Source organism: Fusarium keratoplasticum, chromosome 6 (genome assembly GCF_025433545.1).
Source record: "Fusarium keratoplasticum isolate Fu6.1 chromosome 6, whole genome shotgun sequence".
Lineage (NCBI taxonomy): Eukaryota > Fungi > Ascomycota > Sordariomycetes > Hypocreales > Nectriaceae > Fusarium > Fusarium keratoplasticum.
Window position 1 is genome coordinate 3,501,338 of NC_070534.1, and position 17,449 is coordinate 3,518,786.

The 17,449-nt window shown below is 50.8% G+C and overlaps 5 protein-coding genes across 5 annotated transcripts; 2 read left to right on the top strand and 3 right to left on the bottom strand.

Moving 5' to 3' along the window:
- Nucleotides 1-821: 821 nt before the first annotated feature.
- NCS57_00906600 (uncharacterized protein) lies at nucleotides 822-2,408 on the bottom strand (the record flags this gene model as incomplete). Its single annotated transcript, XM_053058853.1, has 5 exons — nucleotides 2,151-2,408; nucleotides 2,072-2,086; nucleotides 1,618-2,019; nucleotides 1,380-1,563; nucleotides 822-1,321 (listed from the first exon to the last, which is right to left on the bottom strand). Exons 1-5 carry the CDS (start codon nucleotides 2,391-2,393, stop codon nucleotides 822-824), a joined length of 1,344 nt encoding a protein of 447 aa, XP_052912684.1. The 5' UTR covers nucleotides 2,394-2,408.
- Nucleotides 2,409-3,111: 703 nt separating this feature from the next.
- NCS57_00906700 (uncharacterized protein) lies at nucleotides 3,112-5,199 on the top strand (the record flags this gene model as incomplete). Its single annotated transcript, XM_053058854.1, has 6 exons — nucleotides 3,112-3,316; nucleotides 3,368-3,912; nucleotides 3,962-4,682; nucleotides 4,733-4,845; nucleotides 4,896-4,995; nucleotides 5,051-5,199. 6 exons carry the CDS (start codon nucleotides 3,112-3,114, stop codon nucleotides 5,197-5,199), a joined length of 1,833 nt encoding a protein of 610 aa, XP_052912685.1.
- A 136-nt stretch (nucleotides 5,200-5,335) lies between these two features.
- Nucleotides 5,336-6,458, bottom strand: NCS57_00906800 (uncharacterized protein; the record flags this gene model as incomplete). The annotated part of the gene is made up of 3 exons (XM_053058855.1): nucleotides 5,336-5,374; nucleotides 5,425-5,517; nucleotides 5,568-6,458. The coding sequence occupies 3 exons, from the start codon at nucleotides 6,456-6,458 to the stop codon at nucleotides 5,336-5,338; spliced, it is 1,023 nt and encodes a 340-aa protein (XP_052912686.1).
- A 362-nt stretch (nucleotides 6,459-6,820) lies between these two features.
- Nucleotides 6,821-11,423, bottom strand: NCS57_00906900 (uncharacterized protein; the record flags this gene model as incomplete). Its single annotated transcript, XM_053058856.1, has 11 exons — nucleotides 6,821-7,146; nucleotides 7,198-7,609; nucleotides 7,665-7,946; nucleotides 8,001-8,442; nucleotides 8,494-9,089; nucleotides 9,140-9,410; nucleotides 9,466-9,541; nucleotides 9,589-10,058; nucleotides 10,113-11,068; nucleotides 11,117-11,233; nucleotides 11,283-11,423. 11 exons carry the CDS (start codon nucleotides 11,421-11,423, stop codon nucleotides 6,821-6,823), a joined length of 4,089 nt encoding a protein of 1,362 aa, XP_052912687.1.
- A 4,620-nt stretch (nucleotides 11,424-16,043) lies between these two features.
- On the top strand, nucleotides 16,044-17,346 carry NCS57_00907000 (uncharacterized protein; the record flags this gene model as incomplete). The annotated part of the gene is made up of 5 exons (XM_053058857.1): nucleotides 16,044-16,309; nucleotides 16,365-16,387; nucleotides 16,434-16,798; nucleotides 16,853-16,893; nucleotides 16,941-17,346. 5 exons carry the CDS (start codon nucleotides 16,044-16,046, stop codon nucleotides 17,344-17,346), a joined length of 1,101 nt encoding a protein of 366 aa, XP_052912688.1.
- Nucleotides 17,347-17,449: the final 103 nt, after the last annotated feature.

Genomic DNA, 17,449 nt, shown 5'->3' on the forward strand with positions numbered 1-17,449 from the left:
AATGGATGAATGAGGAAGAAGCAATGAGAGTCGGTCAGCCGTGATAATAAGTAACCGCAGAGTCCAATGAGAGTCGAGGTACACGGAGATTCCGCCGATGGAACTCGCTGTTGAGAATTCCGAAGGCTGGAAATGGCAAGTTTGGCCGAAAATCTCGGGACTCGAGGCTTTGGTGATTGGTCTTTGTGCCTGGCATGATCCACCCCCAGATTGTGGGGGTGGCATTGGGATCGGGGTTCTACCCGACATAAAGGGAACGGTAAATCCGGGGACGCAGCGTAAATTGAACAAGGTCGGTGATCTTTCAAGTTTCTTAATTGCGATGATCTACGGGTAATTTAGTAAATCACATTGCGCCAAGTTAGATACCCGAGTCAAACGCGTCAGATAACCATGATTCAAGGTCTGATATGCGTGGAGGGAGATCGGAGAGCTGTCCACTTATGAGAAGCATGAGGCGACAACGGGCGATGCCTTGTAGCATGAACTCTTGATGCCAATATCGTGATGAAACCTAGGTATTTCTTTGCTATATGTTTGACAATCAGCATATGAGAGGAAAGCCTCCGTAAGTGAAAATCACCTGCTTCAAAACAGATAGCCCTACTTATCTGAAAACAACCTCGCTGAGTTTTTCCTATTCCATTACAACATTCTATCAATAGGTATCCGTAAGTAAACAAGGATCCTTCCGTTTAAAGCCTCTACCTCGAATTGCCAACTATACTCGAAAGCGAAACTGTATGGTTAGTAGACCCATTTCAGCGTCTACCCTAAACCGTACGAAGCTCCTTTCACGATGCTGCCTTTTTAAAACCTTTTCAATCTTTCTTCGGAATCCGTGGGAAACTCAGCCAGACTCCCGTTACCACAACAATGAGAGCCAGGATAATCGGCTGCAACACCTGAACACCTTTGCTCTGGGCAATCGCACCAATGGCAAAGGGGAAAACCGTACCGCCTGTTCCGCCAATAGCCATGGCGAATCCTATAGCAGAGACATGGATCTTTGCTGGGAGTAGTTTCGCAGTCATCATGACGGCTCCAGGAAACATGGGACCCAAGAAGAACCCGAGGAATGCAACGGCAACAGCTGAGACGATGAACTGGGGCACCAACCAGAAAACCAGCTGAAGGCCAACAGAGATCGCAAGATAGATGGAAAGGCAGAGACGCTCGCCATATCGCTCGGTGACGAAACCGAGAAAGGCGCGACCACAGGCCATGCCGGCCCAGAAGCCCGAACTGGAGGCACCGGACGCAAGGGCTGAGGCCTTGCGCACGCGCAGCATGAAAGTGACAACCCAGCCACCGAGACCAACTGGAAATTTTCTTAGAGAGCTGCACAAGAGATTTACAGAGGATTCAAGGATACATACCTTCAACGCCCATGTAGGCAAAGAAAAAGAGTGAGCAAAGCCACGTCACCTTGGACTTGAGAGCCTCTCGGGTTCCAGCGCCACCTGAATCGTTCTCACGAACATGCTCAGCTCGGTATACCTCGCCGGTCTTGTGCCAGAAAGTGACGGTCAGGCCGACCAGTTCGACGACTGAGATGCCAATCTACATGCCGCATCGTTAGCCTGTTCATACAAGGATGGCAGCATTAATTCTTACCATGACGTAGTAGTAGGTATACCACGGCAACTTAGCCGTATCAACCATTGACGTAGCAATCAAAGGCGCAAAGAGAGCACCCAGAGAGTAACAAGAGTGCAAGAAGCCTTGGACTGAGTTTGCCTTATCCATTTTACCAATCCACGCACAGAAGCATGCGTCAGTCAGGCCATTGCCGAAGCCACTGACCATGTTGCACACGACAAGGACAGGGTACGGCGGGTGCACTGCCAGAGCAACAAATGTGATGATGTGGCAGATGGGAGCCATAATTGCGACACCTCGCTGGCCAAACTTGACGTGAATCCGGGCATTGGTGAAGGCAGCGACTGAGTAGCCGGCGAATGGCGTCAAGAAAATGAGCGAGACGACGGTATATGTGAGGTCATAGTATTCTTCCAGCTGCATCATGTTAGGATGTGAGAGACATCATTCGGGATTGTAACGAACGCACATATGGAATCAAGGCCTGCGCGAAGGATTCATGTTAGCTTTCCCAAGTCTGGTGAGCAATTACGCAGGGGGACACATACACCGACGGCCGCGTCGTTCATCCCAGCGATGATAAAAGAAACAAATGCAAAGGCCAGCCTTGAAATGTTGCTCCTTGGATGATTCCATCTCTCTATCTCCGCCTGGGCATTGGGAGGCGGAACATCATCTGAGGGGCGTCGGGCGAGCTCCTCAACACCGCCCTTCCTGTCGCTGTCTGCGCGATGCTCGAGATTACTGAGCTCAATGGACTCATTTTGAGTCTCTGTTACCGTTGTCGACATGATCAAGTCGAGTCTTGTTAGGTTGCAGAGTTTAGTTTAGCGGTGAATCCGCGGGCAACGTTGAAGTTGACACGGGTTGGGCCGAGTCAAACATGGGTAATATTTTCGTCTAAATAGGAAGGGATGGGGCTTTCGTCATGGATGAGCATTTTAACCGTTTAGCCGGCGATGACCCGTGTCGTGTTTCCCGAGAAATACTCCGAGGGCGCGCTCTGGTATCAGACAGGCCAAGGGAGGACTTGATAGAGAGTGTCTCAGCTGCTATCAGATCTATCGCCTTGAACTCGGCCGATACAGAAATGAGTCTTGCAAAGGGAAGCAATAACTGGCCTTGGAAGATGGTGTGGCCCGTGGGTTCTTTAATCCCGGTTAGCCAAACGAGCATAATCCACCATTCAAGTCAGCATGGCGGCATATTGCCTATCAAATCTATCCAGTAATGAGCAAGGCCCATTCAGCTTATAGAGATGCACGTTTAACATGCACAGACTCATTCATAAAACCTGGAGACGAGATGAACCCTTCATCTGCGTGACAGGGGCCGCTCCAGCATGACCATCTATCCCCACGTAATTGGATCAGCGGGCTTTCCCTCTTCCGAGAAACTAGACCCAACAAGGACATGTTCCCCGCGGGGACTTTTACCTCTCTCATCCACCCCCTCCTCCCCACCTCGTGATACCTTCATACCCAATTTTCCTATCAACAAGACGACTGGATGAAGCGAGGAGGATGCTGCAACGCCTGTCGAAGGCGGCATAGGAAATGCGTTGTTCAGCCGGGAGCGTCTCAGTGTGGCGCCTGCACTGAATCGGGGCGGGAGTGTCGTTTTGAGAATGACATTCAGTTCAAGCACAGCTATACTCGAGAGCATCGGGAGGTGGCCGAACAGTCGAGGACATGGACAAGAGTGCCATCTACGAGTAGGTTGAGATGGTTGAAGTACTTGTAGAATTTCTGTTGATCTTGTCTAGTCTCATTTGTAACACCTCAAGGCATCGACGGCGAGTTGTCCGAGTCACCCAACACTTCCGTCGATCCAGTTCGGTCCAACTCCCCAACAAGCAGCAATTCTCTCCGTTCGCCGCTGAACCCGGGAAGTTCTGTCCTGGAGGTAGCCCCGGGACACCAAGATAACCGATCCAGCTCAGGACAAGGGGGATTAGAACAAGACCAGGGATCGGGCAACCCAAGACAGATTACCTCTCCCCAAAGCTACGCCGAGAACTCCGAATTTGGGGCTCCGTTGACGAGCCATAGTGAAGGTATTACCTCACCTTACGAAGCTCCATCATTGGCGAGCACTCGCCTCTTACCCCTACAACAGCCCCTGAATCATCCCGTTTCTTCGATCCCTTACATCCTAGGCGACTCGCCTCCATCGCAACTACCTCCTCCAGAAACACCCTCTTCAGCTCATAGTTCGGGAGTCCAAAGTATCAACCCAGAAGATACGTATGGATTCACTGAGAGGCAAGCATTCTTGTTCATCACTTACATACACAAGCTGGCTCCTTCTGTAAGTACCGGGTGCTTAAAAGAGACCTACCAATACTGAGATTGTACAGTCAGATGCCTGTGACGATGCCAGACACTTTACGCTCGAAGTACCACGTCTGGCGTTTCAAGAACCGATGATCATGAATGGCCTACTTGCCCTTGCAAGCCGCTACGACGCTCGATGTTCAAACTCGGAGTCCGATCTTGAAGGAACATACTATCACAACCGATGCATCGAGCTACTCATAGAAGCCTTTGCGCGACCACCGGAAACATGGGACTCAAAACTTCTGACTGCTGTCGTCATCGCGCGGCTGTATGAAGAGTACGACAACGAGTCCGACTTGGATTACCACCACCTCAGCGGAACTCGAAACCTCCTAAATCACGAGGCTGTTGCGCGCTTCGTTACGCAAGGCGGCCTAGCTGAGGCCGCAAGTTGGGTGCACCTAAGGCAGACCATCTATGTGTACCTAGTTCGCAGAGAACCTGTTGAGATATGCCTGGAGAACTTTGAACGATCCACGGTCTTTCGGAGAACTGACGATTCTGCGTACGCTAACCGCGCCGTTTACCTATTTGCCAAGATGATGAAGCTGCTGTTTCCACTGGGTGATGCCGAGAAACAAGCACTTACCGCCTCGCCTGGGCCATGGGAGCTTGTTGAGATGGAGGTTAACCAGTGGTACGAAATGAAGCCTGTCTCGTTCAAACCCATCTACTACAAGCCGGCAGACTTGAAGGAGGACAGGCCATTTCCTGTTGTTTGTATCGCTGCTTCTGTTCCTGGTAGGTCTTGATCTTTGCCCCTGTGTTTCTTGACTGACAGGATAATACAGTTGTTGCCATGCAATACTACTATGCTGCGAAAGCTATTATATGTTTGCACAAATGTAACACCGTCAATCCCAACATAGGATACCATGCTGCCAGGCTTAGACACGACTGGGAGGTAGGTTTTGTACCCACCGATTGCGTCTATGAGTTACTCATCTTTGCTAGCAACGGATTGCGTCCTACCTATGCACTCTCATGGGGCTGTCCTTATCCAACGAACATGTCCTCAACGCCTTCTACCTGCCTGCACACATGCTTTCTCTCTGTATGATTCATCTTTTGGCAAGTACACGATGAAATGTCACTAACAGGGCTAACAGGCGGCTACTGCATTCGCCAACCTTGTGAGAGGGCGCATACGATTCAATATCTGCACAAGGTTGATGATGTCATAAAATGGAAAACAAGGAGGTTGATTGGGACACTGGAGAAAGAATGGGAAGAAATGGACAATTTCGAGAAGAGATGAAGCCCACGTAAGATAGCAATGTCAAAAATGTAATCATCTATTCGATCTGGACGCTATGCATAACAGTGGCGCGCACGACTGCACCTGTTGAACTCTCCGGGATGTTCCGGAGATGTTCAAGTTTTCGTCAAATAGCTTACAGCCCGTCACCAAACTCATAGTCCTTGTTCCATCGCTTTCAACATGTTAGCTTAGTCCTCTAGTCATGAGCTGTATCTGACTTACTGTGTCCCAAGGGCGCTTCGAGTTGACGAATCGCAGATCTGTACCAAGTCTGATGCGGCCGCTGGGGTCGTGGTTGATCGTAGAGGCGTGGATCTGGTCATAATATGAGTACTTGTCCGTTTCATGTGTGTTAATCGGCTCACCATGTGAGGAGTGTGGAAAACAACATCTCCAGCCTCGTACTCGCTGACAAGCCACTTCTTCCCATAGGTTCTACCAAAGTCGGCAGGTCCCTCGGATAAGAAGCCGGTGCTCATCATGTTAGAGTTGAAGGCGTTTCGCATCTCTTCGTCGTTCATTCCAGCGGCCTTTGCCTTGCGGGCAAAGTCCTCCTCGATGTCTGCACCCAGCTTGTCGCCCCCTTCAAGGTAGATCAGGCCTCCGCCGTCGACCTTGACATCACCCATAGGAACCCAGGCCGTCATAGCTGTAGGCTCGCCGTAGCGCATGAAGGACTGATCGTAATGCACTCCGATCGCCTTGTTACCAGGCGTGTTGTTGCGTAACAGGGTGCGACGAACTGCCAGAGTTGCATCTCCCCAGCCGGTGAGACGGGCGACAAAGTCCTTCAAGGCGGGATGGTTGCAGAATCCTCGGACACTTCCATCCTCGGATCCAGAGTACCAAGGCTCAGTGTGCGCCTTGAGTGCTGCGTCGACGAAGATCTCCGACTTGTTCGTTTCGCCTGGACGCGAGTTCTTGAAGCTGCCAGCTCCGATTCCGGGATAATCAGCTGGGTCGGCAGAGTCGTCAAAAATACCATCAACGGTCTTTGTACCAGGCTTGAGGACCCCACTGGGTGACATGGAGGTGAAGTAGGCCTCACGGGCGGCAAGGACGTCCTCTCGTGGCAGAAGGCCTTTCACAAACACATAGCCTTCTGTGATGTAGCGTTGGTAGAGCTCCTCGAGAGGTTCATCAGGATAGGAAACGCGAAGCTTGGTGACTTCGCTAGGAGCTAAGAGCCCATCATTGACGTACAACTCGACGTTGTCAATGGTGGGTGTCTTGGTTGCGGTTTGCGCGTGGGGCATGATGAAGGTACGCAGAGAAAAGAAATAAAAAAAAAATGCTCAAAGATGAAGTTGAATGTGTTGTGAGAGAAACTTGATTAATGGCTACATTACAACAGGACTGAGATATCATTTATACATTTCTTAACCAAGCCTCCATCGCAGAACAGCAAACAACTCCGCGGCGACCCTTTCCCAATACAGTAATCTCCACACCAAAGCCACAACTCAAATCACCCCGCAACTTGGAGGGGGCGAGAACTCCAGTGGAGACAACGTGGAGGCTGAACTCGTGCACCGAGCCTATGACTTGCCGTCGATTTCACATGGAGTGAATTCCTCGTCATCAGCGGAGGCTCGTGACGTCTCAAAAAGAAACTTCTTCAAGCCAGCTTGCATCCCGAGGTTGCCGGCTTGTGGATGGTGAGATGGTCACAAGGGGGAGCTGACGGATCAACCTTCTTGCAGTCTCCGTCCTTGTGGTCCTCTCCATCTTTCTTCTCCTTCTTGTCCTTGTCGTTGCAGTGGCATTGCTTTCCTGCGATTTCGCAGACGCACACTGGAGTGGCGAAGGAGCCGCCCACATCGCTGGGGCCCTTGGGCTGGTACATAGGCTGGATGTCGTCTCGGAGCTTGTAGACTCTCAGCACGGCCCAGTCGTCGTTGCTGTAGTCTGAGACGCCGTAACCGTTGAAGCGAAGCTTCCATGCTGTCGAGATATTAGTGTCTTTTCTTGTTGTCTGCATTCGAGGAGACTTACTGGTCGGGAAGGGGAGCATCTCATCCCACTCAGCCGTCAGATAAGTGGACATGGCAGGCCTCATGGGTCGTTCGTTGAAAAGCCTAGAAAGTTCCTCCTTCTCCTCCTCGGAAGCACCATCCTCCATCTTGGCGACCTTCATCTGGATCTCCGACATGCGCATGGGAGCCATGTAGTTAGAGTAGCCCTCTGAAGACGCGTCGATGTTGATCTTCTTGTTCATGCCCTGTGTATCGTGACCACGTCGCAGGTTCTTGAGCTGTGCGAGAACCTTGACCATGGTGACGAGACTGAGGGCAGCAACGTGCTTGGGGTGATACTTGATGTAGAATGCCTCGGAGAAGCTTGAGCAGTAAGAAAGGTAGCTCGTTTCTTCATCGTTGCCGGATTTGTCGGCCTTCTCTGCCCTGTTCTGTTTTTTTACTCATGTCAGTAAAGGAACAATAAATTCGGGTTGGCTGTCTTACAATGTCACAGACAACAGTCGAGCCCGTGGCGATGGTCTCTAGTTTACCATCCGCGCGCTTGTATGTGAAGGGCTCGGTCGCCTTGCGGATGATGGGCAACTTGACGCTGGCCTTCTGCGCCTTGAGCACGATTTTCTTGACCAAGTTATGAGCATCTTTGCTGTCATCAAAAGCCACATCTTGGATGTCCAGCCAGTCACATCGGGGATGCTTAGCCTCAGAGCCGGGCCTTGGCTTGCCGTCGTAGAGTTCTCGGAGGAATGTGTCCATCACGGAGGTGAACTGTCACACACTGTTAGTTACCTTGCTGAAGAAGGGTCATGGGGGTCCACTTACCGCGAGGACCGAGTTATAGGCGCTGTCAAGACCGGTCAGGAGGAGGATAGCAGCAGCTCTTCCAGCGTTCTTCTCATTCTTGAGAACCTCTTGCGCCACCTTGAAACCAAGAGCCTCCATGGGGTTTGACCCGGATTTACCACAAGACACGATGAATCCTAGTCCACTGCGGATCCAACGTGTAGGAGGCCAGCGAGCAGCGTTGCAAATGTTGCCCTGCTTGGTCAGGTTGAGCAGGAATGTCATAGAGTCCTTGAAGGCCTTGCGTCTCTTGAGAAGCTTGGTCTCGTCGCTGTTGTAGGACAGGAAGACTTGGCAGTTGGTGATGTGCTGGTAGATCTCGTTCTCGGAGTACGGGGCTTTATCGTTCTTGTCACTCTGGACGAGATGGCCAAAGCCAAGGAAGTCGGCGACGTAGCGAGTGACCACGGGGATGGCGAAGCTAGCGATTGTTAGTATCGGGCCATGTTGATGAAGTGGGTAGGATGCTTACTCTCGGACGACGTCAAGCTGATACACTCCCTTGTTCTTGTCCATGATGATGAACTCACGCTTGATGATGTCTCTCATGAGATCAACTAGGTACCCGACAATAGCTTCATGATCCGATGGCGTGGCGTTGTTCGTTGAGACTGTATTGTTATCGGTCGCTCCTTGGCCAGGCTTCAGCACGGCAGCGATCTCATCCGGGAAGTCCTTAAGCCGGAGACGGGCCGGGTGAACAATGTTATCCGAGCGATCCTCAAGAATCTGCTTGATCTCTGACTTCTTGAACAAGTACACGGGCTTCGAAGGGCGCCTGGGGTTCGAGTCGGAGGTATCGTACTCGAACGCAGTTGGCTTACCCAACCAGTTGGTTGTCTTTGTCTTGACCTGCATGTCAAACTCGTCTGCAAAACCCTGCTGCTTGGCGAGCTCGGCGTTCTTCTGGGCCGTGTAGAAGGGGTGGAAGAAGCGGATCGAGTTGTAGGGGTACCACTCGGGGAATGCGCGCTGGAGCAAGCGGTGGAACATGGAGCTCTTGAGCACGTCGTTGTCGGGAGTGACCTCTTTCATGCCCCAGTTGGTCAAGGAGTTGGTGTTCCAGTCCTGGTTTTGTGAGTAGAGTGACAACAGGAATGGCTAGGGACTAGACTTACGACTGTGTAGAAGCGGTCAGATCGTACCAGAGTGATGGCATCCGAGAAGATGGCCGCCCACAAGGCCGAGTCGACATCACTCGGGCCAGGGTCCGCGCCCATGTTGCCGTCAGACTCGCAGAAGACACCTGGGTAGAGTTCCACCTTGTCAGGGTGGTCATACAAGTCCCTCAGAGCGTCCTGAACGTCCTTGTGGCGAGTGATAGACTCAAAGGTCTTGTGGCGTTCCATGCCAAAGAAGTCACGGAAGTCATTGAGTGTGCCGATTTCCCTACAGTTGATGAGTCAGTAATGAACATAACAGTTATTTCTTGTCTGAGACTTACCATTTGCGAGCTTGCAAGATGCCAAGGATCTCGACAGCCTTCAGGCACTTGGGGACGTTCCTGGGGCCAAAGTTGGCTAGAGAGGGTTAGCTGAGACTCAGAACTGCAAAGCTGTGCACTCACAGATAGGATCATCCATAGCCTTAGTCAGCTCGTCAATCATCTGCTGGTCATTGAACAATCCAGTAACCTTGTTTCGCTTGAAGCACAACTCCTCGGTCAGAGGAAGGCCAAAAGTCTCCTCCCATGGCTCCTTCGGTGGGATCCCTGCGTCCCTGGCTCGAGCCTTGCCCATCTCCTCCATGAACTCTTTGAGGGAGAGATCCTTGGCGTTCCATGAGCCGTCCTTGCCAAAGTACTGCTGCATGAAATCCTCGGCGTACTTCTCGTCCTTGAGAGAGATGGCGCAGTGGAATCGATAGAGCAGGTTGAATTCGACTGTGACTTGGTTGCCCAGGCCGCGAGATACGTTCTTGTGGTCCTTCATGTCCAGGCGAGGGTCCAGAGTGAAGTTGGTGTTGAAGTTGTGGAAGCCCATGAGTGCACGGAGATAGTCATGGATCGAGATCTGGATGTACATGCCGCAAGTGATTCTATCATCTGGTGTTAGCAACCAGAGCGATCATGAGGAGGGGTTATGAACTTACAGTCGGGCAGTGTGGAACAGATCGTCATCGAGCTTGTTCCAAGCATCTGTATGAGCCTTGGTCCAGGCATCAACAGTCTGCTCTGCCTGGGCGACGCCGAGAGCAGCGTCGAGCTTATCGCGAAGTACCTTGGTCAGCCTCTCAAACTCAATAGCGTCCTTGGTCTTCTCTTCAGGCTCAGGAGACTTTTTCTTCTCTTCAGAAGACTTTTGCTTCTTCCAGGCCTCCGTATACTGGGTCAGCTCGGCGTTGGTCGGAGCATGCTCACCCTTGGCGTACTCCTTGGCACAACCAGCGAGAGGGGCCGCCTCAAACTTGTTTGGCACCGAAAAGCGTCCATTCTCGTTGATGCGGCGAAGCTGAGTGGCGACGTAGTTGTGGTAACGGTTGTACATGACAAGGTAGATGCACACTCCAGGAGGCTGTCGAAGAAGTCTGTCCTCGGCAAAAGTATCGGGCTTGAGAAGACCAAGCTTGTACTTGTCGTCACGGACCTTGCGTTGCATCTCATCGGTGAAACCGTACAGTGGCGAAAGATCCAGATAAGAAGACGTATCTGAGATGTTCTTGTCGCTATCATTCGTGCGGAAGATGTCGTGGATGATGATAGTGGCATGGTAAATGAGCATACTGGACAGGCCAGAGCCACTGTTGCGGCCTCCCTCATCTCTAGCCATGAGACGATCAAAGAGATCAGCGGGGTCCGGCAAAGCTCCCAAGGGATGTGTCTTGGAGGGAACTGTCTTGGCGTAGGGAGCACCAGCTTGGCCAAGCTGAGGGTTCAGAGCGCTGTTGAACTTGCCGTCGGCTGTTCTGTACTTGAACGCTGAGCCGAGATACGTCAAGGGAGGATGCAGCATTCGCTCGTATTTGGTCTTGACTGAACCCTCAATGAGCTTCCCTCGGAGCTTGCTGTCATTTGACATGGATGCAACGAGCTTGGCTCCGGTTTTCATCTGTCTCTAGTTAGCATAGGTATTGTACGGGCGTAGGAAAAGATTTACATCCACGCGCCGCCCTGTCACGAGTTTGACAATGATGTCGATAATGTCCGGTGCATTGTCGACTGTGAAGATGCGCTTGAGGTCATTCAGGATGCCCACGCTCAGCTTTTGCTTATCCTGTTGAAAGGTTAGCATCGTAGCTCAAGATCCTCACAACATTACTTACTCCAATGAGGGCATCGCCATGAAATCCAGACAGGTACATGGCACTGGTGAGTTGCTCATTCAACTTGGCGATTTCGTCTGCCCTATCAGACTCTGACCTGGCGTGGCCATTCTGCAGAGGGCGTTGAGAATCCATAGACATTTTGGAAAGATTAGAAGAGCTGGTAACACTCTATGATGCGGAAAATAGACGAGACAACCTCAAGGGTGCGAGATGGGTGGTTAAATAGAATTCGACTTGCACTGGCTTCAAGTCAAAATCTTGATATGCCTCAACTGTCATTCGCCAATTTACTAGCGGCCTCTTCAGCTCTTGGCTACTGCGCGTCAAGCTTCAGTCACTGCCGTATCGAGACTTTCAGCGGAGAAGCCATCTTACCCGACCCGCTACACCGTATGCTCTGCGTCGTCATGCAGGGAGAGCCATGCCTATCTGGATGGGACTGTCAGCATGGTGTTCCCTACTGGGCAATTCAGCTCAGCCCAAACCCAGTTGTGGACGAGTCCCCATTTTCAATGTCTCGAAAGCGATTGGGCCAGGCCGCCGTTGAGGGCTCACCCCAGACAGCCCTTTTCGACCTCGGCCTCGCATTGGCAGACTTTTTCCCCAGTAGCAGGCATTTCAGCTATCAGCCGGCGTTTCCGCAGCGGGGAAGAAAGCAAGCATGGAGGGCTAGAGCTGCAGGTTGTAGGCGATATTACTGGGCGGGACGTTGACGCTGGGTCTCAGCTGAGCTGCAATGGGACGCGCCTCATGCAGCTTCCAGGGAGCTATCGAAACTCCCACGATTGACGGTTAGCGGGAGTTTCCGCTCGGTAACGCGGGAGGGAGCGCTATTGCTGGCGATCTGGGCTGCTAGGTTCAATAGTCTAGATTTTGCGTCTTTGCTTTGCATTGGAGAAATCAGCAGATGGCACACTCTTGGCTGCCTCAACGCGCGTTGCCTCGGGTGCTATGGGTGTTGCAGATAAGGGCTGAAGGGCAAGCAAGATAAGATGTGATTTCATAAATGCGTAGTGCAAGTTGTGCAGGCATATCCACTTCCAGAGTCAACCTACCCGAGACATTGAGAACAGTTGATACCCACCAAGACACATCATATCATGAAAATGATCGAGTTTTTAGAGAGCTGAAAACATGGGTCTATCCACCATAGTTGTCATGATTCACTGACGAGGTTTAACATCACTGGTAGAAAACTAACCTAGTAATAAAATCCACCTCGCTAATAGTTCAATGATAACCACACCGCTAACCCACCAGGAGTAATAAACTAACACTTCATATCTATTACTTGCGTTGCTACTTATATGCACCAAGGTACTTTTAAATCATCTTCAATGCCTATCTGTAAGCATTATCAAGGCGCTCAATTAACTTCTGTTTTTTCCATCCACTTGAAACCGGGTTCGTGGTCAGAAACGATCGGCTCTTTTAATGGGTATATTCTCAATGTTTCATTCGGATCTGTCGGTTGCTTAAGCGAGGCCAGGAAGTTGGCCGTGCTGATGCGAAAAGAGCGGTAAGGCAAGAAGACTCAAACCAGTAACAAAAAGGATTCCCAACACGGTCTTGATTGACATTACACGGAAGGCCGAGTCGTGTTTATCCGTCAAGGAAGAGAATCCCTATCAAGGCAACAAGTTCCATGTTTTGATGCCGATATGGGCTCCGAGACCAACGCGACCATGGCTGTTCTACCTCTACTCCGTAAAAGAAGAGAAGTCCGAAGATCAGTGAAGCGTATCGCTGCTGAGGTGGGGACTCGGAGATCGCTTATATTTCATTTGGGAGAATTCGAAGACAAGCCGAGACATTGTTGTTGATCATTGTGACACGTCACCGAAGCAAGGAATCGTGTAGAGTAAGAACGAATTCAGTTATCAGTACAGAACGGAACCAAAGCTTACTGCTATGAAACAACGTAAAGCGGCCGGTACATAGTCCTAAGGTACTGAATTGATAGAGAATCCCGTGTCCTCTTGCATGCCAAGGCTTATGAAGCTAGAGAAATGTGTATCACTCTGAGTTCTGGTCGTCCTAGATATTATTCAAGTAAGAAGAAAATAGTGGAGGGTAGACTCGACGTGATAGATCCTACCACCCCCGGTAACTGCAAGTTCGAAGCCGGATCAAGTATCAAATGGCACTCCTGCGCAAACCGAAAGCCCGAACTCGTCAGGTGAAATGTTGAACATCCCAGGATAAATGCATTGGTATCTTGAGCCTGTCGGTTAGGGACCTGAGATGGAATGTCCGGACCACCTCGCTGAACTCTGAATGCGGAAGACCATGGCTTGATATCTGGGGTAAAAGACTATGAGTTTAGACATACCTTTTTCATATACAAAATAATCGACTTTACCAGTATGAACAATAGGAGTTCCTTGTTCAGGGTGTCATATGCTACTTTGACTAGCTGAATGGAGTTTCCCTTCGGATTGTCGAATGCCTAGTTTTAACGCGCAGAGTCACCAAAGGCTCGAAGGCACTGTTGCGAAGTTCTGTAGTGGTTTAAAATCTCGATCGTCCTTTGTTGCATCCATATTTTCCAAAAATAGCATCGCAACTGCAGCCCGAGAGGCTCAAGTTGGGCTGGTCTAGGAAAACATTTAGAGGCACAATGAACAATGCGGGAATACCTCCGCATCAACCAACGATCGGATCGACTCCCGTACTCCTATCGTGTCTATACTTCTGCCGATCGCATGGGTCCCTTTCTTGCATGGTAGACAGAAGATTCCAGTCTGGGGAATAGCGATTTTGCGGGGTTTCCTCCACAGGGGGTTGAATCCTAGACAGCGTTGGATTGCGATGTGACGTTGACACTGTCACAAAGGGGAGCTCCCTACTTTACGACTTATTCGAGCATTGAATGAATGGCAATCGCGCTATCTGCAAAAATTTTAACAGGAGGGGTTGCTGTTACTTCCCTCTTCTCCGGCATACATGTGACTTCCCGAATCCCGAAGACCTTGAACGGAGTGGGCTGAGTTGGCATTCTATGTGCTTGTCGAGTCATGATGATCATCGGACAAGGAAAGGAGGTTGTACTATTAATGATGATTGACATATGCCTGAACTTTATCTTTGCCGTGGGAGGAACATCAACGTCGGCGCATTGACGGGCTTGTGCGGACCGAGGTTGGCATGTGCATGACTGATGTATGAGGCTCTAGTGAACCACGTGGCGGCGGCTCTTATTGTCAGCTCAAACTAGCAAATCTGCCATGCTAAGTCAGTGTTTCAAGCAAGATTTAGTCATCGTTAGGCTCTACGCAGAGTAGCGTGGTGGCTTCTGCTACAAAATGTTCAGCTTACCACCGGTTGCCACATCCCCTCTTCCGTCAATGCCGAGTGAGTGTGCCTGGTCTATTCTAAACACAGCATGTAACAAGCAACCAATCTCTGAAATGATGGGCACTGATGATGGAAGGAGGAGTCTTGGTAGGGTTGCATGACAAGGAACCCCCCGTCAAGCTGTCAATAGCTGAGTAGACCACCTGACCCAAAGGGTATGAGCATATGAAGAAACACACAGGATCTACGTTTTCGATCCTCCTTCTGTAGTATAACTAAGCAGGAGACGGCAGGAGCAGCCTCAAATTTTCCCCTGTCTACATTTGCCCTGGATCCTTAGCTTCAATAGCCTGCCAAACCGCGTGGCAAGATGAGACTAGGATTGACGGTCTCTGTGTCAAGAGAACTAACCGTCTGCTATTTCCCTCGCGTAATCATTATAAACGGGAATCAAGAGCGGCCGAAACGGCGACATCTCGGGGTCAGCGCTTCTTAATAGCTCCCGCAAAGTCTAAGCACTTCGGTGTGTTTTGCTTAGCTCTGCCCCTGCGTTAAAACGTCCCTGGCAGCGCGCTTTTAGCGGACGTTGTGAGCTAGGCTGAAAGCAAAGGGACCTTGCGGTAGCTCATTGAATCAACCAACCATAACTCGGGATAGCGCAGATCCTTTCAATGGCGCATGTCTGTTGGGGCTGTCTAGCTCAGATCATGCACTCGGGTCAACATGGTACAACGCCCAGATCTCGTTGGAGGCTGTCACTGAGTCAGTCGTGCCTCTGCGCTCGGACAGCTCATCTCACCTGGAGTGACAGGCTTGGGGGCCTGATAGGTTACGCCTCGACCCTTTCGTAATAGCCCGCAGATCAGAACTCTTTAGCAGCGAGTCCCCTAGCCTGGTTTGTCGCTGGCCCAGCGCCACGGTCCAGTTTTCCTTTTGATTAGAATCCTTGCCGAGACCCCAGGAATTTTCCCCGTAGACTAGACCTGGTGCGCCCATGGAGTAGCGTGTCGTATTTGGCGATCTTGGCCCGAACGGGATGATCTACTGCTTCAGCTGGGTGACGACTTTGTCGTTGGCATCGAGCTGAGACGTCCCTCGATCTTACCAGAAGCGTAACGGCCAGGCAATTCCGCCCTGAATTCGCTGGTCGTGGATAGCTCGGCTTTGTACCCGACCCTTGCAGGGCAAGCCACGCGACGACGCCATCTCATGCGAGTTATGTTGCATCGCCAGCATCTGCCGGCTGGATGATGCCCCAGCTGTCGAGCATGACATTGATCTCATTCCCCTGTTCAAACTCACCGTGCCAAGCTTTTGACTCTGGATGCCAAAGAGTCCCGTGCTTTGAAGGGGACCAAGACAATAACTTAACTTTGCTTTTCTCCCCCTCCGGTTCTTTCTTGCTGAAGCTTGACCCTCTCGCATTCCCGTCCTTGTCCACTTCTCGTTTATCCGCCAACGATGGGTAAGTATGGATATCTGATCCCGGACTCTTATGTCCGGGAGGTTCCCGGCGAGGTCGATATGAACACCGCCAGTATCTTCTGGGGCTTCTCTCTTGGCGTTGCAGTCTTTTCGGCGGGTAAGGCCGGCAAGCAGAGTTGGCGGTCATGGAAGCGTGCTCGACGGCTCACGGCATATGTGGCCATGGTGTGGGCCGTGTGGTTCAGCAGCATGGTGCTTGGTGCTCTCGCTTGGGGCTTTCAACGACAATACATAGACCCAAGGCAAGTCGATGCTATCTCTGTCTTTCTTCCACCCTTGTGCTAACCTTACCCATAGCTTCGGCTTCTACTTCTGTGTCGGTATGTGTCTTGGCCCGTGTTCTTGGTGCCCATCTAACATTCTTAGCCTTGTTCTGGGCATTGCAGGTTCAGTTTCTTCTCCAGATCATCCTCAACCGTCTTGGCCTGCTCATGGTGGTGCCTGGGCAAGCCACGAAGCTCAAGTGGCTTGTCTTTGGTATCATCTTCGCAATCAACATCAGCGTTTTTATCATCTGGATGCCGGCGCGACTCCAGATTAACGACACATGGGTACACCTCAACGAGATTTGGGACCGCTGCGAGAAGGTCATCTTTGCCCTGGTCGATGGGGCGTTGAATGGCTACTTTATATACCTTGTTCGGTCACGACTGATTGAGAATGGTCTGACCAAATACACCCCTCTTTATCGCATGAACTTGGTTCTTATCTTTGTATCTCTTTCATTGGATGTAAGTCCTTATCGATACACTCTTTCTTTGGCAGATGCTGACATCGCCCCTTAGGTCGTCTTGGTTGGCCTCATGTCCATGAAGAGTAGCCTAGTGTAAGTCCACCCTTCTTATCTAAGGAGTAAGACCTGATAAACAATAGCTACCTCTCATTCCACCCCGTCTGTTACCTTCTTAAACTTCAGATCGAGATGAAGATGGCCGAGTTGATCACCAAGATTGTGCGGTCTACCGGACGACATGGCTCCGACGATATCTACTACCGGCAGTCGTCAACAGGGGACAAGTCCAAAACTGCTGGAGGAACGACCAAGGTCAAGTTCTCAAATGGTCTATCAGGGGCCCAAGGGACATTCAGGCAAGGCAATACAACACAAATCGAGGCTGGTGACCAGGACAGCGACATTGAGATGGAGATCCGAGATAGAGCAACCGACGGTGGTATTATTAAAACCACACACACTACAGTTGCTAGCTCTCCTGTCGACATCAGGGAGGATGATGATTCACATAGCAGGACAAGCTCCACAAGAAAACTGCACTACTAATCACTGGTTTAAGGATAGAGTGCTCGAAAGAAGGATAACTACTACTCATAGAACTAATAGAATCCCAAATTGCCATGCAGGTGGCTCCAATAAACATTAATTG